General features: G+C 52.2%; 5 protein-coding genes across 5 annotated transcripts; 2 read left to right on the forward strand and 3 right to left on the reverse strand.

Annotated features, from left to right (window-relative positions):
• Nucleotides 1–1,715: 1,715 nt before the first annotated feature.
• Nucleotides 1,716–2,932, reverse strand: J4E78_003487 (uncharacterized protein; the record flags this gene model as incomplete). Its single annotated transcript, XM_049364127.1, has 3 exons — nucleotides 1,716–2,637; nucleotides 2,689–2,757; nucleotides 2,925–2,932. The coding sequence occupies 3 exons, from the start codon at nucleotides 2,930–2,932 to the stop codon at nucleotides 1,716–1,718; spliced, it is 999 nt and encodes a 332-aa protein (XP_049224792.1).
• A 1,791-nt stretch (nucleotides 2,933–4,723) lies between these two features.
• J4E78_003488 (uncharacterized protein) lies at nucleotides 4,724–5,720 on the forward strand (the record flags this gene model as incomplete). The annotated part of the gene is made up of 2 exons (XM_049364128.1): nucleotides 4,724–5,147; nucleotides 5,194–5,720. 2 exons carry the CDS (start codon nucleotides 4,724–4,726, stop codon nucleotides 5,718–5,720), a joined length of 951 nt encoding a protein of 316 aa, XP_049224793.1.
• Nucleotides 5,721–7,729: 2,009 nt separating this feature from the next.
• On the forward strand, nucleotides 7,730–8,178 carry J4E78_003489 (uncharacterized protein; the record flags this gene model as incomplete). The annotated part of the gene is made up of 2 exons (XM_049364129.1): nucleotides 7,730–7,988; nucleotides 8,051–8,178. The coding sequence occupies 2 exons, from the start codon at nucleotides 7,730–7,732 to the stop codon at nucleotides 8,176–8,178; spliced, it is 387 nt and encodes a 128-aa protein (XP_049224794.1).
• A 324-nt stretch (nucleotides 8,179–8,502) lies between these two features.
• On the reverse strand, nucleotides 8,503–11,797 carry J4E78_003490 (uncharacterized protein; the record flags this gene model as incomplete). The annotated part of the gene is made up of 2 exons (XM_049364130.1): nucleotides 8,503–9,025; nucleotides 9,090–11,797. The coding sequence occupies 2 exons, from the start codon at nucleotides 11,795–11,797 to the stop codon at nucleotides 8,503–8,505; spliced, it is 3,231 nt and encodes a 1,076-aa protein (XP_049224795.1).
• A 452-nt stretch (nucleotides 11,798–12,249) lies between these two features.
• J4E78_003491 (uncharacterized protein) lies at nucleotides 12,250–15,155 on the reverse strand (the record flags this gene model as incomplete). The annotated part of the gene is made up of 2 exons (XM_049364131.1): nucleotides 12,250–14,928; nucleotides 14,979–15,155. The coding sequence occupies 2 exons, from the start codon at nucleotides 15,153–15,155 to the stop codon at nucleotides 12,250–12,252; spliced, it is 2,856 nt and encodes a 951-aa protein (XP_049224796.1).
• Nucleotides 15,156–15,214: the final 59 nt, after the last annotated feature.

Here is a 15,214-nt window from a genome sequence, read left to right on the forward strand (position 1 = left end):
TATTTCTTTCGCTGCTGGGTACTTCAGGAAGTCATGCTTGCTCGACACATCCGTATGTTGTGCGGTACGGACATCTTGGACTTTTCAGAACTTCGAAGAGTCGCGCTATTGGTTGCATGGATCAAGGAGCATCGGTTTCACGAAACAGTTGGGCAAGCACTGACTCTCCCCGTCAAAAACAATCGTCACTACGACCATGAAAAGGCCATTCTGGAGCTATTCCACAATCGATGGCGATTGCTGAACCCGCCTACAACGCAAGAGAAGACATTGCCTTTCACTTTTGCGCAACTCCTGGCTTTGGCCCGCATGACCGGGTGCGAAGATCCCAAAGACAAGGTCTTCGCGTTATTAGGCATAGTACCTCGCGGGGCTTTCGGGCTAACTGCAGATTACCATAAGAGCCCAGAGCAGGTTTATATCGAAGCGCTGCGTTGTCTCATTGATGAGACGAAGAACCTCAACTGCCTGAGTTGGGTTACCGACCTATCGGTACGAAAGTTTCCTAGATTTCCAACTTGGGTCGGAGAGTTTGAAGACAAGGCCTATCAATCAGAGCTTGCATCCGCAAGCGTGGGCTACAATGCTACCTCGGGGTCGAGATTGGACGCCTTGACGATTATGCCTATGGATGACCGCGCGCTCGGAGCTCGTGGGTTCAAAATTGACTGTATTGTGGAGCTTGCCGGATCATGGGCATGGCACGGAAAGCGCTTGCAATTCGATCCTCGGTGGAGCGCGCTTACACTAAACCTTTCGAAAATTTATCGGTCTACAGGACAAACACGATGCGAGGCATTAACCACCACACTGGTCGCCAATGACATTGGTCATTTGCCTCTGGACCACCAACCCGACATGGACCGTTTCAAACACGTGGTGAGGCGACTAACGTGCGCTTCGGTCGTCCGCTGTCTCCATCGCTTGCTGTACTATCCTAATAATGAAGAGACGACAACGGGTTACGAAAGTATAGCTTCTCCAATCCTCCGCGACATAGACATGCTCTCCGAAGGCGATAATTCTGGCTTCGCTGTATCTCGGGCTGATGTCCGACATACGGAGCAGCAAAGCTGCACTTGCGGAGCGAACCTGACACAAATGGACACCAGCCGCACATGTCTGCGCCGTCCTCCATTCAATTCCAAATGTCCTTACATCGCCGATTTTCATCGCCCAGATTCCTCTCTGTCTTCTATCAGCGATCGCATAGCCCGCCTCGGGCCCACAGCTAGCGAGGCAGAAATTGAGCGTGACTGGCAAGACCACAAATTTGGTGGTGCAATCAACAGAAATGGTCAATTTCGCCGCTTGGCTAGGACTAGAAATGGCTTATTAGGTCTGGTGCCGACTAGCTGTGAAGCCGGGGACGCAGTGTGGCTACTGCAGGGTGCCAATGTTCCTTATGTCTTACGGGAATCAAACCGGCACATTTCCGATGGAGATGCGAGAAGAGTATGGGAGGTAATGGGCGATGCATATGTACATGGGGCTATGCAAGGAGAGGTGTGGCAAGATGTCAAAGATCAGCTTGTGGATATCGAGCTGGTGTGACCATTTCGAATGCGCTATACGACTACACACCAACGCCTTACGACACGCCGAAACACATGCTTTACTTCCTACCAACGGAAACCAAAACCCGGCTCAGGAACCCCGGAAGTCGTTAATATTTCCTGGTATCATCAGCACAACAACCAATCATGGCACAAGAATCACTTACCGTAATGGGTTGAGCCTCCATTACCCGTACCGATGGTCTGACTTCCGTAGTTGGCCAAGGCACCTCGATCGTTGTTGCCGACGTGGGTAACTTCGCCTTTTTGCATGCTGAGGTCATTCTCGTCTCTACGCTTGTCCTTCGTCAACTCGATCATTCGCCGCAGCTCCGCCAGTACATTCTTGTACGTCTGATCTCCCTCTTTCGAGAACTTGGTCATGTCGATATGGTTCGCATCCACCGCCACTGAACCCTCGAAAACGGGCGGAGCAGCCGAGTAACCTGGAACGACGACATCTCCGAGTCTGGCCAAAGGTAGTGTCTCGTAAAAGCAGCGCACCTCTATGGCGCTATCTTCTTTCATGCGCTTGACAAGCAACCGATGGAAGTGGTCCTGAAGTTCATTGAGCTGCGGGTTCTGGCTCTGCAACTCGTTGATCATCGAAGTGTTGGCTTGTTGAAAGATGCAGGCGCGAACGATTTTGGCGAGGAAAGAGGCTATATCAGCCGACTTCGAGCCACAATGAGGCGTACCCATGAAAACGATACCACGTGTATCGTCTACCAATGGCGCGATGCTGTCGATGTTGGAGTCTTGCGAGTTGAGAAGAGCTTTCTTGACTACTATACCTCCCATACTGTGAGCGACAAAGAGGATCGGGCGATCAACGACACCAACTCGGAGGCTTGCTAGCTCTGAGCAGAGTTTCTCCGCGTGTTGCGTTGGGTTTGCAATCGATACAACATTCAGCGCCTTGATCGTTGCTGCGGCATAGCCCCATGTGATGATGCGCGCGTCGGGCAGATCGATGGGAAGCAGGTCCTTGGGCCAGAAGCAGGGTATTCGTTCGGCATCCGCCGTACGCTCTGTCCAGGTTCCTGTTCGATCTCCACCAAGGCCGTGAATAAGGACGATACTGCTAGAGATCAGCAGGGTTTCTGGCAGTAGCGACGCCTTCAGCACTTACTCCACTGCAGCCTTATCGGGGTCGTTCAGTACCAGTGGCCCGTAGGCTTTGGCTGCTTCGGTTGGCATACTGTATTGTCAGAGTTAGGTCGAATGAACATCAGTGTCACTCACCTGGTCTCTATTGCTGACGATAACACCAATGCTTGCTCAGTGGGTGCTGACACCGCCGAAATGTTTCGCTTACCGCCGCGGAGATCTACACGGCCTGTAGCTGATTTGCGGTTCGAGAAGAACTTGCGCATTGTCTCGCCTTCCATTATCGGGGAATTCAGAGAAGTATACACCCAACACTCAGCAATCAACGGATCAGCACATACGACAGCTGGCGCATCGATCGCTTGATGGTTTTGCAAACTCAGGCTGATGTCGCAAGCACGATTGCCGAAGTTCCGTGATCAGACGGGAGCATACTTTGCTATGGTCACACATCGGGCGGTTGCAGTTTGGTGCCTGTTCTGGGACGCGTCTTAGCAACAATGAATTCCCGCTCTCGTAACACATTTCTTGGGCTTGCCCTTCATGAATTGTTCATGCCGATGGAAATCTTCCCTCCGAAAATTTCAATATAGCACACGGCCTGCTCGGAGACCCTCGAAACCGTTGATAATCCCTTAAGTGATCTCGCTGACAATTAAGCATAACATTTAGCATGTGGTATGGTTGTAGTACAGGTCTTTTCTCTCGTAACAACACAGTAAATTGCTATAGCCTATATCCACAACGTGTACACTTTCCAAGGATCCTGCATGCCGCATATTAGCACTGAGGATCAGCATAGTGAACTCTCTACTCACGCGAGACCATAGTCATTACAGTCATGTGGGGCTATTTGAGGAGGCTCAGTCTGTATGCGCTGGGGCGGTGCGAATGGCTGCTCGTAGCGGTTGTCGTATGTTAAGCTACGTTGTGGTAGGCGAGTGTGAGCTTGTTGGGGTGGCTCTGGACTACTGTGCGTTGGTGGCGACGATTGAAAACCTGCCTCCGGTGAGGCGTTCAGTGCAGGCGGCGGCCCGTAATTACTGTTATGATGATAGCTTTGGTTGCTCTGGTACGAACTCCCGTCTGCATTTAAGGGCGCGAAGGAGGCCTGACCTTGTGGGGGTGAGGATGGCTGCTGAGGGCTGCTGTAGCCTTGCTGTTGGCTTTCATAACCCTGCTGCGGTGACCCATACTGCTGTTGTGTACCAAGACTCTGTGTTGGGGCCTGTGGTGATTGATGGTAGCCTGGATATGGAAGGGCTGGCGTAGGGTTTGCGTAATAGCCCTGTGCTGACATCGGTGGTTGAGGTTGCCAGCCACCGTAATAAGACGAGTTCTGCCCTTCACCAGGTCGAACAGGAGCAAAAGGTCGGTCGAGTGGATCTTCTGGTTCCGCTTGTGGGGCGTATCTACTATCATGCCTCTGGTCGGCATGCCGAAATGCCTGGACAGCTTCGAGTTTGGCCTTGCTAGACTTCCACGGGTTCATGACTTGTTATTTGCCCACGGAGCGGGCCGTGTGAGCGGGCTATGTGATTGAGACCAGCTGAGCTTATCAGGGCGATCAATAAAGTCTGAGTCGATGCGATCGTGATAATTTCCGGTCAGGTAAATCGTGACGAAGTGTTTCAAGCAGGGCTGAGCGATGCTGGAGGAGGACTCTTATCTGCCCCGCGAGGCAGCAAGTCAGATGCATATTAAATTAAAAGGTCGCTTCCAGTGAGGCTCTGGAAAGTGAGCTTTCCCGGTGCTGGAGACATGTGGCGCAGAGACGGCACGCGCGAACCAGTGGCGTTGTGTTCCGGTCAAGCATAAGACGAATGACACGAACAGTGTATGCATGCGCTGCATATTTGATGTGGGCTCCTCTTCAGCTTTCCGTTTGCGGCTGTGCATATTTTGACTTAGATGGCGGCCAATGAGAACTGTAGTATGTAACATGGCACTGCCTGGACGGGCGGGGTGTGCAGCTCAGCCCGGCCTTGTGTCACCGTCATCAAACAAATAAGTAATGTGCTGGCCCGGGCATTCGATCACAGCGACAGACGGGCACCATGGCAAATATATTTCGCACTCGCGATCCTATACTGCCAGGTCCTGGTGCACGCATACCCACTACGTTTACTCAGGTTCCTATGCAGAACCTCGCTCCAGCGGCAAGTACCCTTAGTAACGCATCGGTAACCGATAAGGAAAAGTTTGTGAAAGCCTGGAAGTATGAGGGCTACAAAGAGTTTGGAAAGTGGATGGCTTCAGACGACGACTTTTTCGTGTTTCGGCGCTTTGAGAGTCTAAATGCGACAACAATAGCGTATTTGCAGTACCGGATCTCGGAGCTCGAACGAACATTGGAGGAGATTCATGAGGCGAATGAGAAGGACGAAAAGGGGAAAAACTCCAGCTTCAAATGGGATGAGAAATATCAACCGGACCGCTTCCAAATCATGAACGAACTCTCATGTCTACTCCTACATTACAGTAAGTACCGAAAGGTTCTACAACGCGACAATACTAACCGCGACAGATCAATTTATCGACGCATTCTCCAAGATACGTAAACGCCCACGAACAGAATCCCGTCAAGTGGACTATGCCGAAAACTGGCTGAAGCGTGGTGCCATCACCGCGTCAGAAACACGTTTCGTCAAACACAAGAGCGATTTGATATCGATCAATGAGAGAGTTCGTCCACCACTAGGCCGCTGGCTAGAGGCGTGTCGTTCCCTACACACATGGCGAATCTTCAAGGCGAAGTTTGTAGAGGACCTGCATGTCCAATCGGACGCTACATCCTACTCTAGCGATCATGCCTTCGAGAGCTTCACCACACTCAGTATAATAGCCTTAGGACTTTCTATGCTACTTGCGCCTTTATGGTGGATGCAGAATGTTTCTGATAACAACGATCGGCTGGGGATTATTACGGGGTTCGTGATCCTTTTCACTTTACTAGGGACAGGCGCGACCATCAATAAACCTTTCGAGGTGGTGGCAGCGACTGCGGCGTACGCGGCGGTGCTTATGGTGTTCATGCAGATTGGGAGCAAATAGAAGTGCTAGAAAGGTGTCAAGTATCTCGTTATGACGATGTTACAGGCTGGTGTTAGGAGTCAGGTGCGTAGTCGAAAGCGAACCTTAACGGCAGGCGCAGCCCCGCCGCTGAAACATGACTAAGCAGCGAGATTGCCTCGTTTCCACATCTGCCACTTGGACCTTCATCTCCCACTTCATCGCGCAAAGTCAACCTTGTTTTCAAATCAACCAGACAGTAGGGTGTTGGCGTCTCGCAAGCCTTCTGCTGTTGCTTTCCACCTCGCTCGACCCTGGAGCAATGTGGATAGAAACTGCCAATGGAAAGATGGTTTGAAGCCACCATCTGTTCTTCTGGCGTCACCGGGCATGATGCTCACCTCTCGACCAACAAAAGTACGTGGTACGAAGTCATCGGTTCGCGTTAGCATCTCCGAGCTGCAGTTTCGAAGCGAGGAAGTCCGTGGGCCAGTCCTGCATCGCATCGCATTTAGCCTATAGTTACGGGGTGGCAACATCTGATCTGAGTGGTGAAATACTACAATGGCACTTGCTACGCCTGGTGCTCGGATACGAACGCACGCCATTAAAGCGACCATGTTGATTTACGAAAGAGGTGCAGATGAGATCGTGTCTCAATGATCAGTCTCAATCCGCATCGTGGCCTCCCTAGTACAGTTCATCTACACCTACCTGCACCACCTCCTGCAGGCCATCGTTCGCGCTTAGCCCATCTCACCAACATCGCTTCCGTATGGCTCACCAAGGAACCTAGCGCTTCCGCTACCATGCGGCCCCTTCGGAAAGCCTAGACCTTGTCAGCGGCACGGGACGTCCAGCCTCGCAGGATCGCCTACCAGGGTAGCAGACCAGGTTCATACGAGAAAAGAAACATATCATCGATTCGATAGCTGGTGTCAGGCAAACGAACGTCAGAACTTCTGCTTGGAAATGCAGGTTGGTCACATCACTTGCATGTCAGCTTCACTCGGAATGCGCCACATCCAGTGACAGGTTGGGTTATGCTTACGGGAGATCGAGCAACACATCGGATCGGAGAGCTCACAGCCTTTTCTTAGCAATGAGAACGTCGGTTTCCGCAAAACCAGCGTCTGTCACCTTATCTACGTACTCATACGTTGCTCACAAAGCATCTCGCTGCGAAGACTGTAATGGCATCAAGGAATACAAGGTCCACATATCCGACGATGCGGTGCAGCAGGATCATGCAGACGATGCATACCCTTTCATCCTCCTCAACCTTGGCGGCTCCCATCTGCATACTGTTGTATTACCTCCAACAGGTACCAGTCGACCCGACGATCCGTTCGACTCATCGCGGCCTTATCCCGGATGCTGTTACGTGTTCGCAATTGGTGTTGCGCTTTCTGAGTGAGCCGAGCAGTAGCATGTACCTATAGGTCACACAACTATTGCACAGTAAGATGCGCTAAGAAGGATATGGCCTACCCACGAGGGTGAATCAGCCTTCTAGAAGAGAAGGATGGACAAGTTCGGCTCACCACCAACACTATCGACTACTGGCGGTGAGGCGAAAGTGTGCATCCCAAGCTCTCAACAGCATCGCGAAAGCATCAGCCTAGTCTCATAGGTGTTGGAAATAACGCCTCTTTTGGCCTGGAGCCAGACCTCCCAGAATCCTATCCAGTGGACGACCAATGATCTCTCGCAGGGTCGGATATGGGAGCTTGATGCACCATTATACCTGCGCCGTAGGCCGACATCGTCCAGACGTCAGCCCTCGTATCTATTCACACCAACATCTTCAAGAGATCCATAGGCCATGCAAACTTCGTTGAGACGTCCGTGCGAAGAGGCATCCTTCGTGTCAGCAGAGGTAGGCTAACGAAACTTTGTGAACAGCTAGGCATACCTTGCCCAGGAAATGAGCCTTACGACAAAGTATAAATATTACAGCATCACCCATCATATAGTCTCCATCACAGCAATATCATTAACACCTTCCACTACACTTCGCTCAAGCAGACCAACCCCACAAACCCTTCAAAATGCAGTTCACAACCACCATCGCCCTCCTCATCGCTGCCGTCAGCATCAACGCTGCCCCAACGGAGATGAGCAAGCGCCTCGACACCATCCCTCTCAAGTTCTACTCTGGCCCAGGCTGCAACAGCGGCATCGCCGTCACGACCGCTTACATCCCCGCCGATGGCAGCTGCTTCCCCACCTCGCCCATCTTCAGCGGAAACACAGACTCCGCGTTGATCCTCCCTACCGACTTGCCGGCGCTGCCCGCTGGTTGCACTCGTGAGTTACCTTGAATGAAGCAATTGGTTTCGGGATGATGAGAACTAATCTGATCGTGTTAGTCGTTGCCTACTCTGACAACACTTGCTCGAGCGTCAACAGCATCGTCTACGACGTCACTGGTCGTTGCGGTACTTTCGGTCCTAACAAGCCCATCTTCTCCGCGAGGGCTGTGGGTACTTGCCAGTAAATTCTTGTTCAAACTTGAGGATGATATGGAAAGTGTTTCTGCGAGAATGGTTTAGTGCGCTCTGATGGCTGTTCGGGTATCTTGAGTCAGCGGCGCCGGGTCCAACACTCCGATACCTGCTGACGAGAGAGAGGTGATGTGGTGTAACACGGTTGGCGATGAACTCTTCTCGTTGCTCTTTAGCTAGATTCTTCGTATGGATGGGGACGCCCCCTCTTACTATTACACTTTTGTCATAATCAACGTTGCCTAACCTTATATACAATCGTGTGAATCTCTTTGCCATTACCAAACATTACAAAAGCTGTACAATCTATAACATGTCTAGTCCTGCTTCCTCGAACCCCTCTTAACAAGCGTCTCATCCGAACTCGCAGCATCCTTCGTACTAACGACATGGAACGAGAAGTCCAGTTCGCCTACCAGCCCCTTGAAGGCCTTCAATAACCGTTCAATATCCATGTGTATGCACCTCGTACTTATGCTCATGACCGCGAACGCGGCGTATCCTGGCTCGGAGATGTGTCTCAAGCTCAAGATCTCGGGGTCCACCATTTCTAGTTTCCGGCTGAGCTGCCCACCTGGTGGGGCGTGTAGATAAGGAGGCAAGGGCTGTGCGTTTGTGACGCTGGAAGAGAGCATTGCGAGTAATGAGGTAATCTCATGCGACGTTACTTTTGCAGAGAGGATGACGCGGCGGAAGTCGTTGAACCATTGCGCGGAGTGGTGGTCGGGGAAGGCGGCTTCTTCTGTTTCGGGGGATGTGGGATCGGCGGATTGGTGGTTAAGGGAGGGGTGGGTGAAGGCTTGGGAGGCGTAGCCTAGGAGGGCCGTGTAGTTTACGATGCTGATGTGTTTTGTTAGTCATGCTCAATCCATTGCAGTGCTGCATTGTTGGGGGTAATACGTACTTCTCGACGTAACCAATGATTTTCTCGTACTCTTCTTTGGGAAACTTGCCTCCAAGTGGGAACTCCCACTTGACAAATCCGGCATGCATTTTCAGCCCTTGCAGGGTGAGCATCTGTTTGGCGAAGACCTTATTCCGAGCCTTGACGAGCTGGTAGCCTGGACTCTCTTTGTCAGTCTCTTCGTCGCCGCCTAGCTCACCGCGGATGCGGCCCATGACCTGTTCGTGCATGATGCTGTACATATTTGCGGAAAGGTATAGCGCGCCACCAAGTTTCTGTCGGAGCGCAGAGTGCTCGGTGATAGGGTAGGGAAATATAGTCCAGAAGAAGGCGACAGCTAGACCACCCACTACGGTGGCAAGACGGTAGGGGCCGAGTGTATAGATCGGGTATGCAGGCTGACCTGTTGTAGCTGTTGCGGCTTGTTCTCCGATCTTGCGCACTTGTAGTTCATAACCGACTATCATAGTAGCAGTGACCACACTGATCATTCCAACGATGACGAGGTCCATTCGTTTCAACGGGATGTAGAAGCCGATTGCGACGAAGAACCAAAGGAAAACCAGGATACCCGCAGTCTGTTGCCCAGAAATGTACCAAATGAGCCAGGCTACGATCATTGCGACGGCGGTACCTGCGATCCTGAGTATGAACTGGAAAATTGATTGACCAGCTGTCGGGGTCATAGAGATAGCCACCATGATCAGGGCCCAGACCAAGCGCTGCTCGACGAAAAACTGTTGTGTTGGACGGAGGAAAGCGACGACGGCTATACTCATCGTCGCACACGCAGCGCGGAAACCAAAAGCCGACTCATCACTTCGCAGGAAACGTGAGATGCCACGTACACCATTGCCGAACTTCTGCCACGCGTTTGTAGGTGGCAAATGCTCGGGATCTTTTTTCTCTTTATATGCTTCGCCCATATAAACAGTGGTGTTGCTCCTGTCGAAACCCGCAACTGTCGTCTCGTCGTCGGAGGTGGAGTCCTGGCTCGCGAAGATGCTCTTCGCCCATTTCTTGAAGCGCCGTCCACCAGGCCAGATAAATTTGCTTTTCAAAGTCGCCTGATCGCGCTCATCTGCGAATTTGACAAATTCGATCACGGACCGACTTATGGAGTTGAGTAGGAACATGACGTAGAGTACCATGAAGAGCTGTCGTTGATCCCGGTTTCGTGTGGTGATGCTTGGCATGAGCTTCAGAGTTTCTTCGTCAAGTGCTGATGGAGACGAGAAGTAATCGTCGCGAAGCTTGATGCCCTTGGTTTCGACCCAATGGCGCAAAGTAGGTTCCTTCCTGCTGAAGAAAGCGTCGGCTTGCTTCTGCATGTACTCTGCGAAGCCCGGTTCTCCTGGTTTGATAGCGTCACCCTTCGCCTCAGCGTCGTCCTGGTTCTGGCCCTTCTTCTTTTTCGGCGGCTTGGCCAGCTGCAACTTAAACATAACGTGTGTAAGTCCATCATCGAGAGCCTGGAAGATGTTGTTGAACGGCTCATGAACAAATTGAAACATGTTGTTCCATTCCTGAACGGTTTGCCTTCTGATCTCCTCGTCATGTTCGTCTTCTTGTCCATCCCAGTGGTTGATTTCAGCCGCCCGCTCAAAAAGATCCATAACCGAGCCGAGACCCAAGATTGGCAGCATGATCGCCCTCAGGTTCTTGAACATGCCCTCGAGGTCGTCTGGCGTTAATTTTCCATATGCGATCTCGCGCTTTGCAAACGGTAAGTCCGCAGTAAGCTTGCCGTGCAACGCCTGCAGTGAACCAGTCATCTTCTTGATAGCCGCTACTTCCGGCCTGGGTTTCGCCTTCTTCTTCCCATCTCCGTCCTCTGGCACGTACTTCTCGCCGAACATGTCGCTTGTTTCCAGGCTGTGGATGTAGTTCTTGTGCGCGCCCAGAGTCCCTCGCAACAAGCCAATGTATCCTGCTGCTTCCTTCATCACCACCTTGCGCGATGTAACAGGGAAGATGAATAGGGCCACTCCGGTTGCGATCGCGAAACCAGTCAAGAATGCCACTAGCAGTCTTCTGATGAAGGACTCGCATTGCGGTACTGTTTGAAACAAGAAGCCATTAGTCGCTGCAACATTGACCTGAATTGCGTAAATGATTGCCGGAAAAGCCAGTTGGGGAAACTTCGCCTTCATAGCATTGATAACATAGATTTGGAAGAAAAGCCACACTCCAAGGACTGCCGACTGCGAAGAGTTGTAACGTTGTGGTGGTGCTCCAGGTACAGTCGTATGTTGTCGGGCTTTGACTCCCGACCAAACCATGAGCATAGCGAGAGCCGAACCAACACACGTCGCCAATATGTTCATCGTCATCGTCTGAATGAACTTTGCGCGCGGCATGATGCAGAACCCTAGGATACTGATAATAGCAGTCAGGTAGCCCAACGTAGTGAAGTATTGCGCAACGGGCGTCGCCTGATACATCGCAAGGCAAATTGTCGGAGGCAGTGCCGCCTTGCCCATCATCATGAGCGTGCCCGGATCGAGACCGAGTTTAGTCCACGCTGCTTTGAGTTTTGACGGCTTCTTCTCTTTCTTCTCTCCATCTGCTCTGTCCTCCGTGAGTGTCGCATCTTGGTGGTAATCGTTCGACTGCCCCTGCTCGCCGCGTGGTGATTCCCCTGCTGTGTTCGTGGAATCCACCTCTTCCTTATCCGCAACATTCCGGCCCGTCGCGGTAGACGCCATTGTGGCGCTGTGAGTTCAATCGACTACCCAGGTAGATGAGCAGGTAGCGAGAGATGAATCGAGTAACAGTTAAGACATTATTGAGAGTCCTTCAGGGCTAGATCGCCCAACGAATCCCCATAGGGGCCACCGATCCTCCGCACCCGACAGTCGCGCCGCGTTCGGTATTTTTCACACGCGCGGTCGACGTCATGGTCCGTGATGTGAGTGGCCAAGCAGCGCGCTAAGACAGATCTAAAGTTTAGTCACAGGGACATCCCAGCCATTCGGGCCTTCGGTCGGGTCATCATCCGCATGAATTGCAATGTCGCAATGTCGGGATGCGGTATGGGCACACGAAGGTTTATCAGACTCGTCCGGTCTATCTGTATTGGTAACGCCGAAAAGAAGATGCTTGGTAGTTCGTACGATCTGTGGTATATGCTGCTATATACAAACTTCAAAAGCAATGCCTATACAACAATGCGCTCGAAGCTGTACTTCGGCACGCGTTTACTGATCAGCATACCCATCTCTCTCTTGCTTCGCGGCTCCTTCTTTCCTCCCTTGCCGCTCTTCATCTTCTCCACGCCCTGGTCTGCCTTGGCTCCAAGCGGCAGCATAGGCAAATCTTCCTCTCCACTAAGCTTGCTGGCGACACCGAATGGTTTGCCTTGTACCTCCAAAGTCTTGTTAGAAGGCTTCTTCGAGGTCGGTACGGTGGAAGCGTAGCGTAGGAACTCTGAAAGTAGACCACGTATGAAATGAGCTTCGAAGAAACCACTGAGTGCTACAGACGCGTCCCGGTTTAATGATTTGAGCATGTCTTCCCCGGTCTCTGAGGCGGAGATTGTACCGACAGAAGCCAACCAAGCTCCTGCGCCAATGGCGTCGAGAGTGGTAGAGAGAAGAGAAGCAATGATGGCGACTGCATGGTCGTCAGGGTCATCGCCTGAGTTCTCAGCATGAGGCGACTCTGTCTCTACAAAGCCCAGTGGCGAAGACCACCCACCGTTCTTCAACTCCAGATGCAGAAGGCGAATCAGCGATTCGAGGTCTCGCCGCGGCAACATTGAGCGAAGAGTTGCACTGACTATTGGTGCTGAGAAGGTATGGAGCCGGATCAGAGCGGGTCGCAGTGTGTGGCTGCGCGTCAACAGACCATGGTCAAGCACCGACAAGGCATGATCGATTTCGTGCGAGGCTGCTTCGAGCTCGGTAGCAAAGTCCAGGTCCATGTCATCGTCTGATGGATTGGTGCCATTCGTCAAAAGCTTAGTTGCTTCGTTGTCCTTTGGCTCGTCATCTATACTTTGGATGAGAAGCTTGATAGCTTGAACGACCTCGCCCACTGGGAGGAACTGAGTGTGATTGAGTACCGCCGAGAGGATGTGCAGATCGGGGTCATATTCGACCAAAGCCTTGACGATATCCCCATCCACGATAGCGGAAGCTGACTGCATTTGCTCGTTTGTTCCATCAAAAAGGGATCTGCGGATGGACTCCTTGGTAAGATGTCCAATCTGTAGGAGCCACTGGAAAACGTTGGGCGGGAAGAAGCCGACTCTCAACTGTCCTTGTGATTCCTCTTCGGTGGCATCTACCCAGTAGAAAATCTTACTCAATGCATATAGTGCATACTGACGGTATTGCTGTCGTTGGTGTCCTGGAATGGTTTTGGGGATTGTCCATCGGGGCAGGTCATCCTTGGAAGTTTCATCGTCGAGTTTGTCAACGACCATGGCATCCTCGTCAGGAAGACTTGGGCCCCCTCCGTTCGTCAAGGGTCCGCCATTTACCTCATTCTCATGCTTCTGAGCTGCATCGGCAGACTCAACGTCGATACCCAGGTCCGTCGCAAAGGATCGCTCGAATTTTGCAATCTTACCCCTTGTGGCGTACTTGTTGAGCTTCCATTTTCGCTCCTGCCATTTCTGAGCGTCGCCTGTGCTGAGAGTCGATTCTGGTGCGATCCCCTTACCGAGAGCGTCGATGAGAAGAGTACCTTCGGTCTTGGTCCGTTTGCGCGATCCTGCTCCACCAAACTGCATACCAAATATCTCGTCCTCTCGAGCAGCAACAATCAGTCCGGTGTCAGCGTAGTACGCCACGAGGCTGCATGGTGAAACCTTCTGCTCATCGCTCTCGGGCTGCGTATGCTTCCTCTTCTTCGATGGGCTAAGAGACTCTGATGTGGACGGACTAGCGCTCATGGATTGCACAGCTTGCAAAGAGTTGTACTTGACATCGAACACTCGACATGTATTTTGCGACGTGGTGAAGATGACGTCTTGTGAAGTTCGGAGGAAAGAGTCGACAGCCGACCCGGGAAGCGCAAATTCCGACTGGAGCTTTGGTACGGTTCCAGACAGGTCGTAAGATAGCAGGTTTCCGCTTGCGAAGATGTGAAGGGCACCACTGGAAGGGTATAGAGCAATCTGAGATGTAGGAACCCGTGCGGCTGAAGCCTTTGGTTGCGGCAGTTCCAACGATACTAGGTGTTTCAGCGGCGAGAGCTGGTTCGTAGTAAGATCGACAGATCTTGGCTGTACTTGAACAAGGGTGAGTGTCCTCGTTTTGTCTGCCTTACGTTCGACGATGCAGAGAACCTGAACAAGGTCAAGAAGATCCGAGGTTTCGTCTGGAGAGGGATCCAAGATGGTAGCGATGTCTTGTCGGCTTCGCAGGAGCCCTCGTATGACCGACCTGGCACTGGCGAGCGCAATGTGCTCGATATCCACGACGGTGCCTCGAGACGGTAGGAGGACCTTCAAGTTTACGGCCCACCTGACATCCTGGAGATCAGCCGACAGAGACATGACATCTCCATTGTCGAAAGTCGCCAGTATATCGTGCGTCGCATCATTAGCTGAGCCGCCAGGTGCGACAGGAAGCGAGTCTAGTGTCGAGACGCGCGCAACATCGGAGGGCGTATACGAGGTCTTGCTGGTCTCGGTGTGGTCGCCAGACGATTTATCGTGGAAGCACACGAGTGAGGGCTTCTCGGCCGGTGACGACGCGGCTAGGGAAACGTAGGTAAAGCGCTGTGTCGAAGTCTTCGAGGAGCCCTTGCGATAGATCGAGTATGGGGCGGCCGCGAAGGTTGCGCTCGGCGGCAGCGCATAGGAAGTGACGAGTTGAGGATTTTGGAGCTGGAAAAGAGTTGAGCGCATATCCCATGTCGCAATAAAGAAGTACCTACGCTGTATATGGATACACCCTCTCCATCGACGCCGACTGCGATTTCGGTGCGCTTCCTCTTCTTTATGCCGCTAATGCTGCATACTCCAGCAGCGTGAACATGGCCGTTGGTGGAGCCGATGGGCCTGGACAGCGAGGCCAATGTGAATGGAGCGCCAATCGGTTGGTCGAACGACATGATGTTTGCCAGACCCGAGTGTCGATTAAGCTGAGGTCTGCGTGAACCGTCGGGTGAGG

Source organism: Alternaria triticimaculans (assembly GCF_023758025.1).
Source record: "Alternaria triticimaculans strain BMP 0046 chromosome Unknown scaffold_3, whole genome shotgun sequence".
NCBI lineage: Eukaryota > Fungi > Ascomycota > Dothideomycetes > Pleosporales > Pleosporaceae > Alternaria > Alternaria triticimaculans.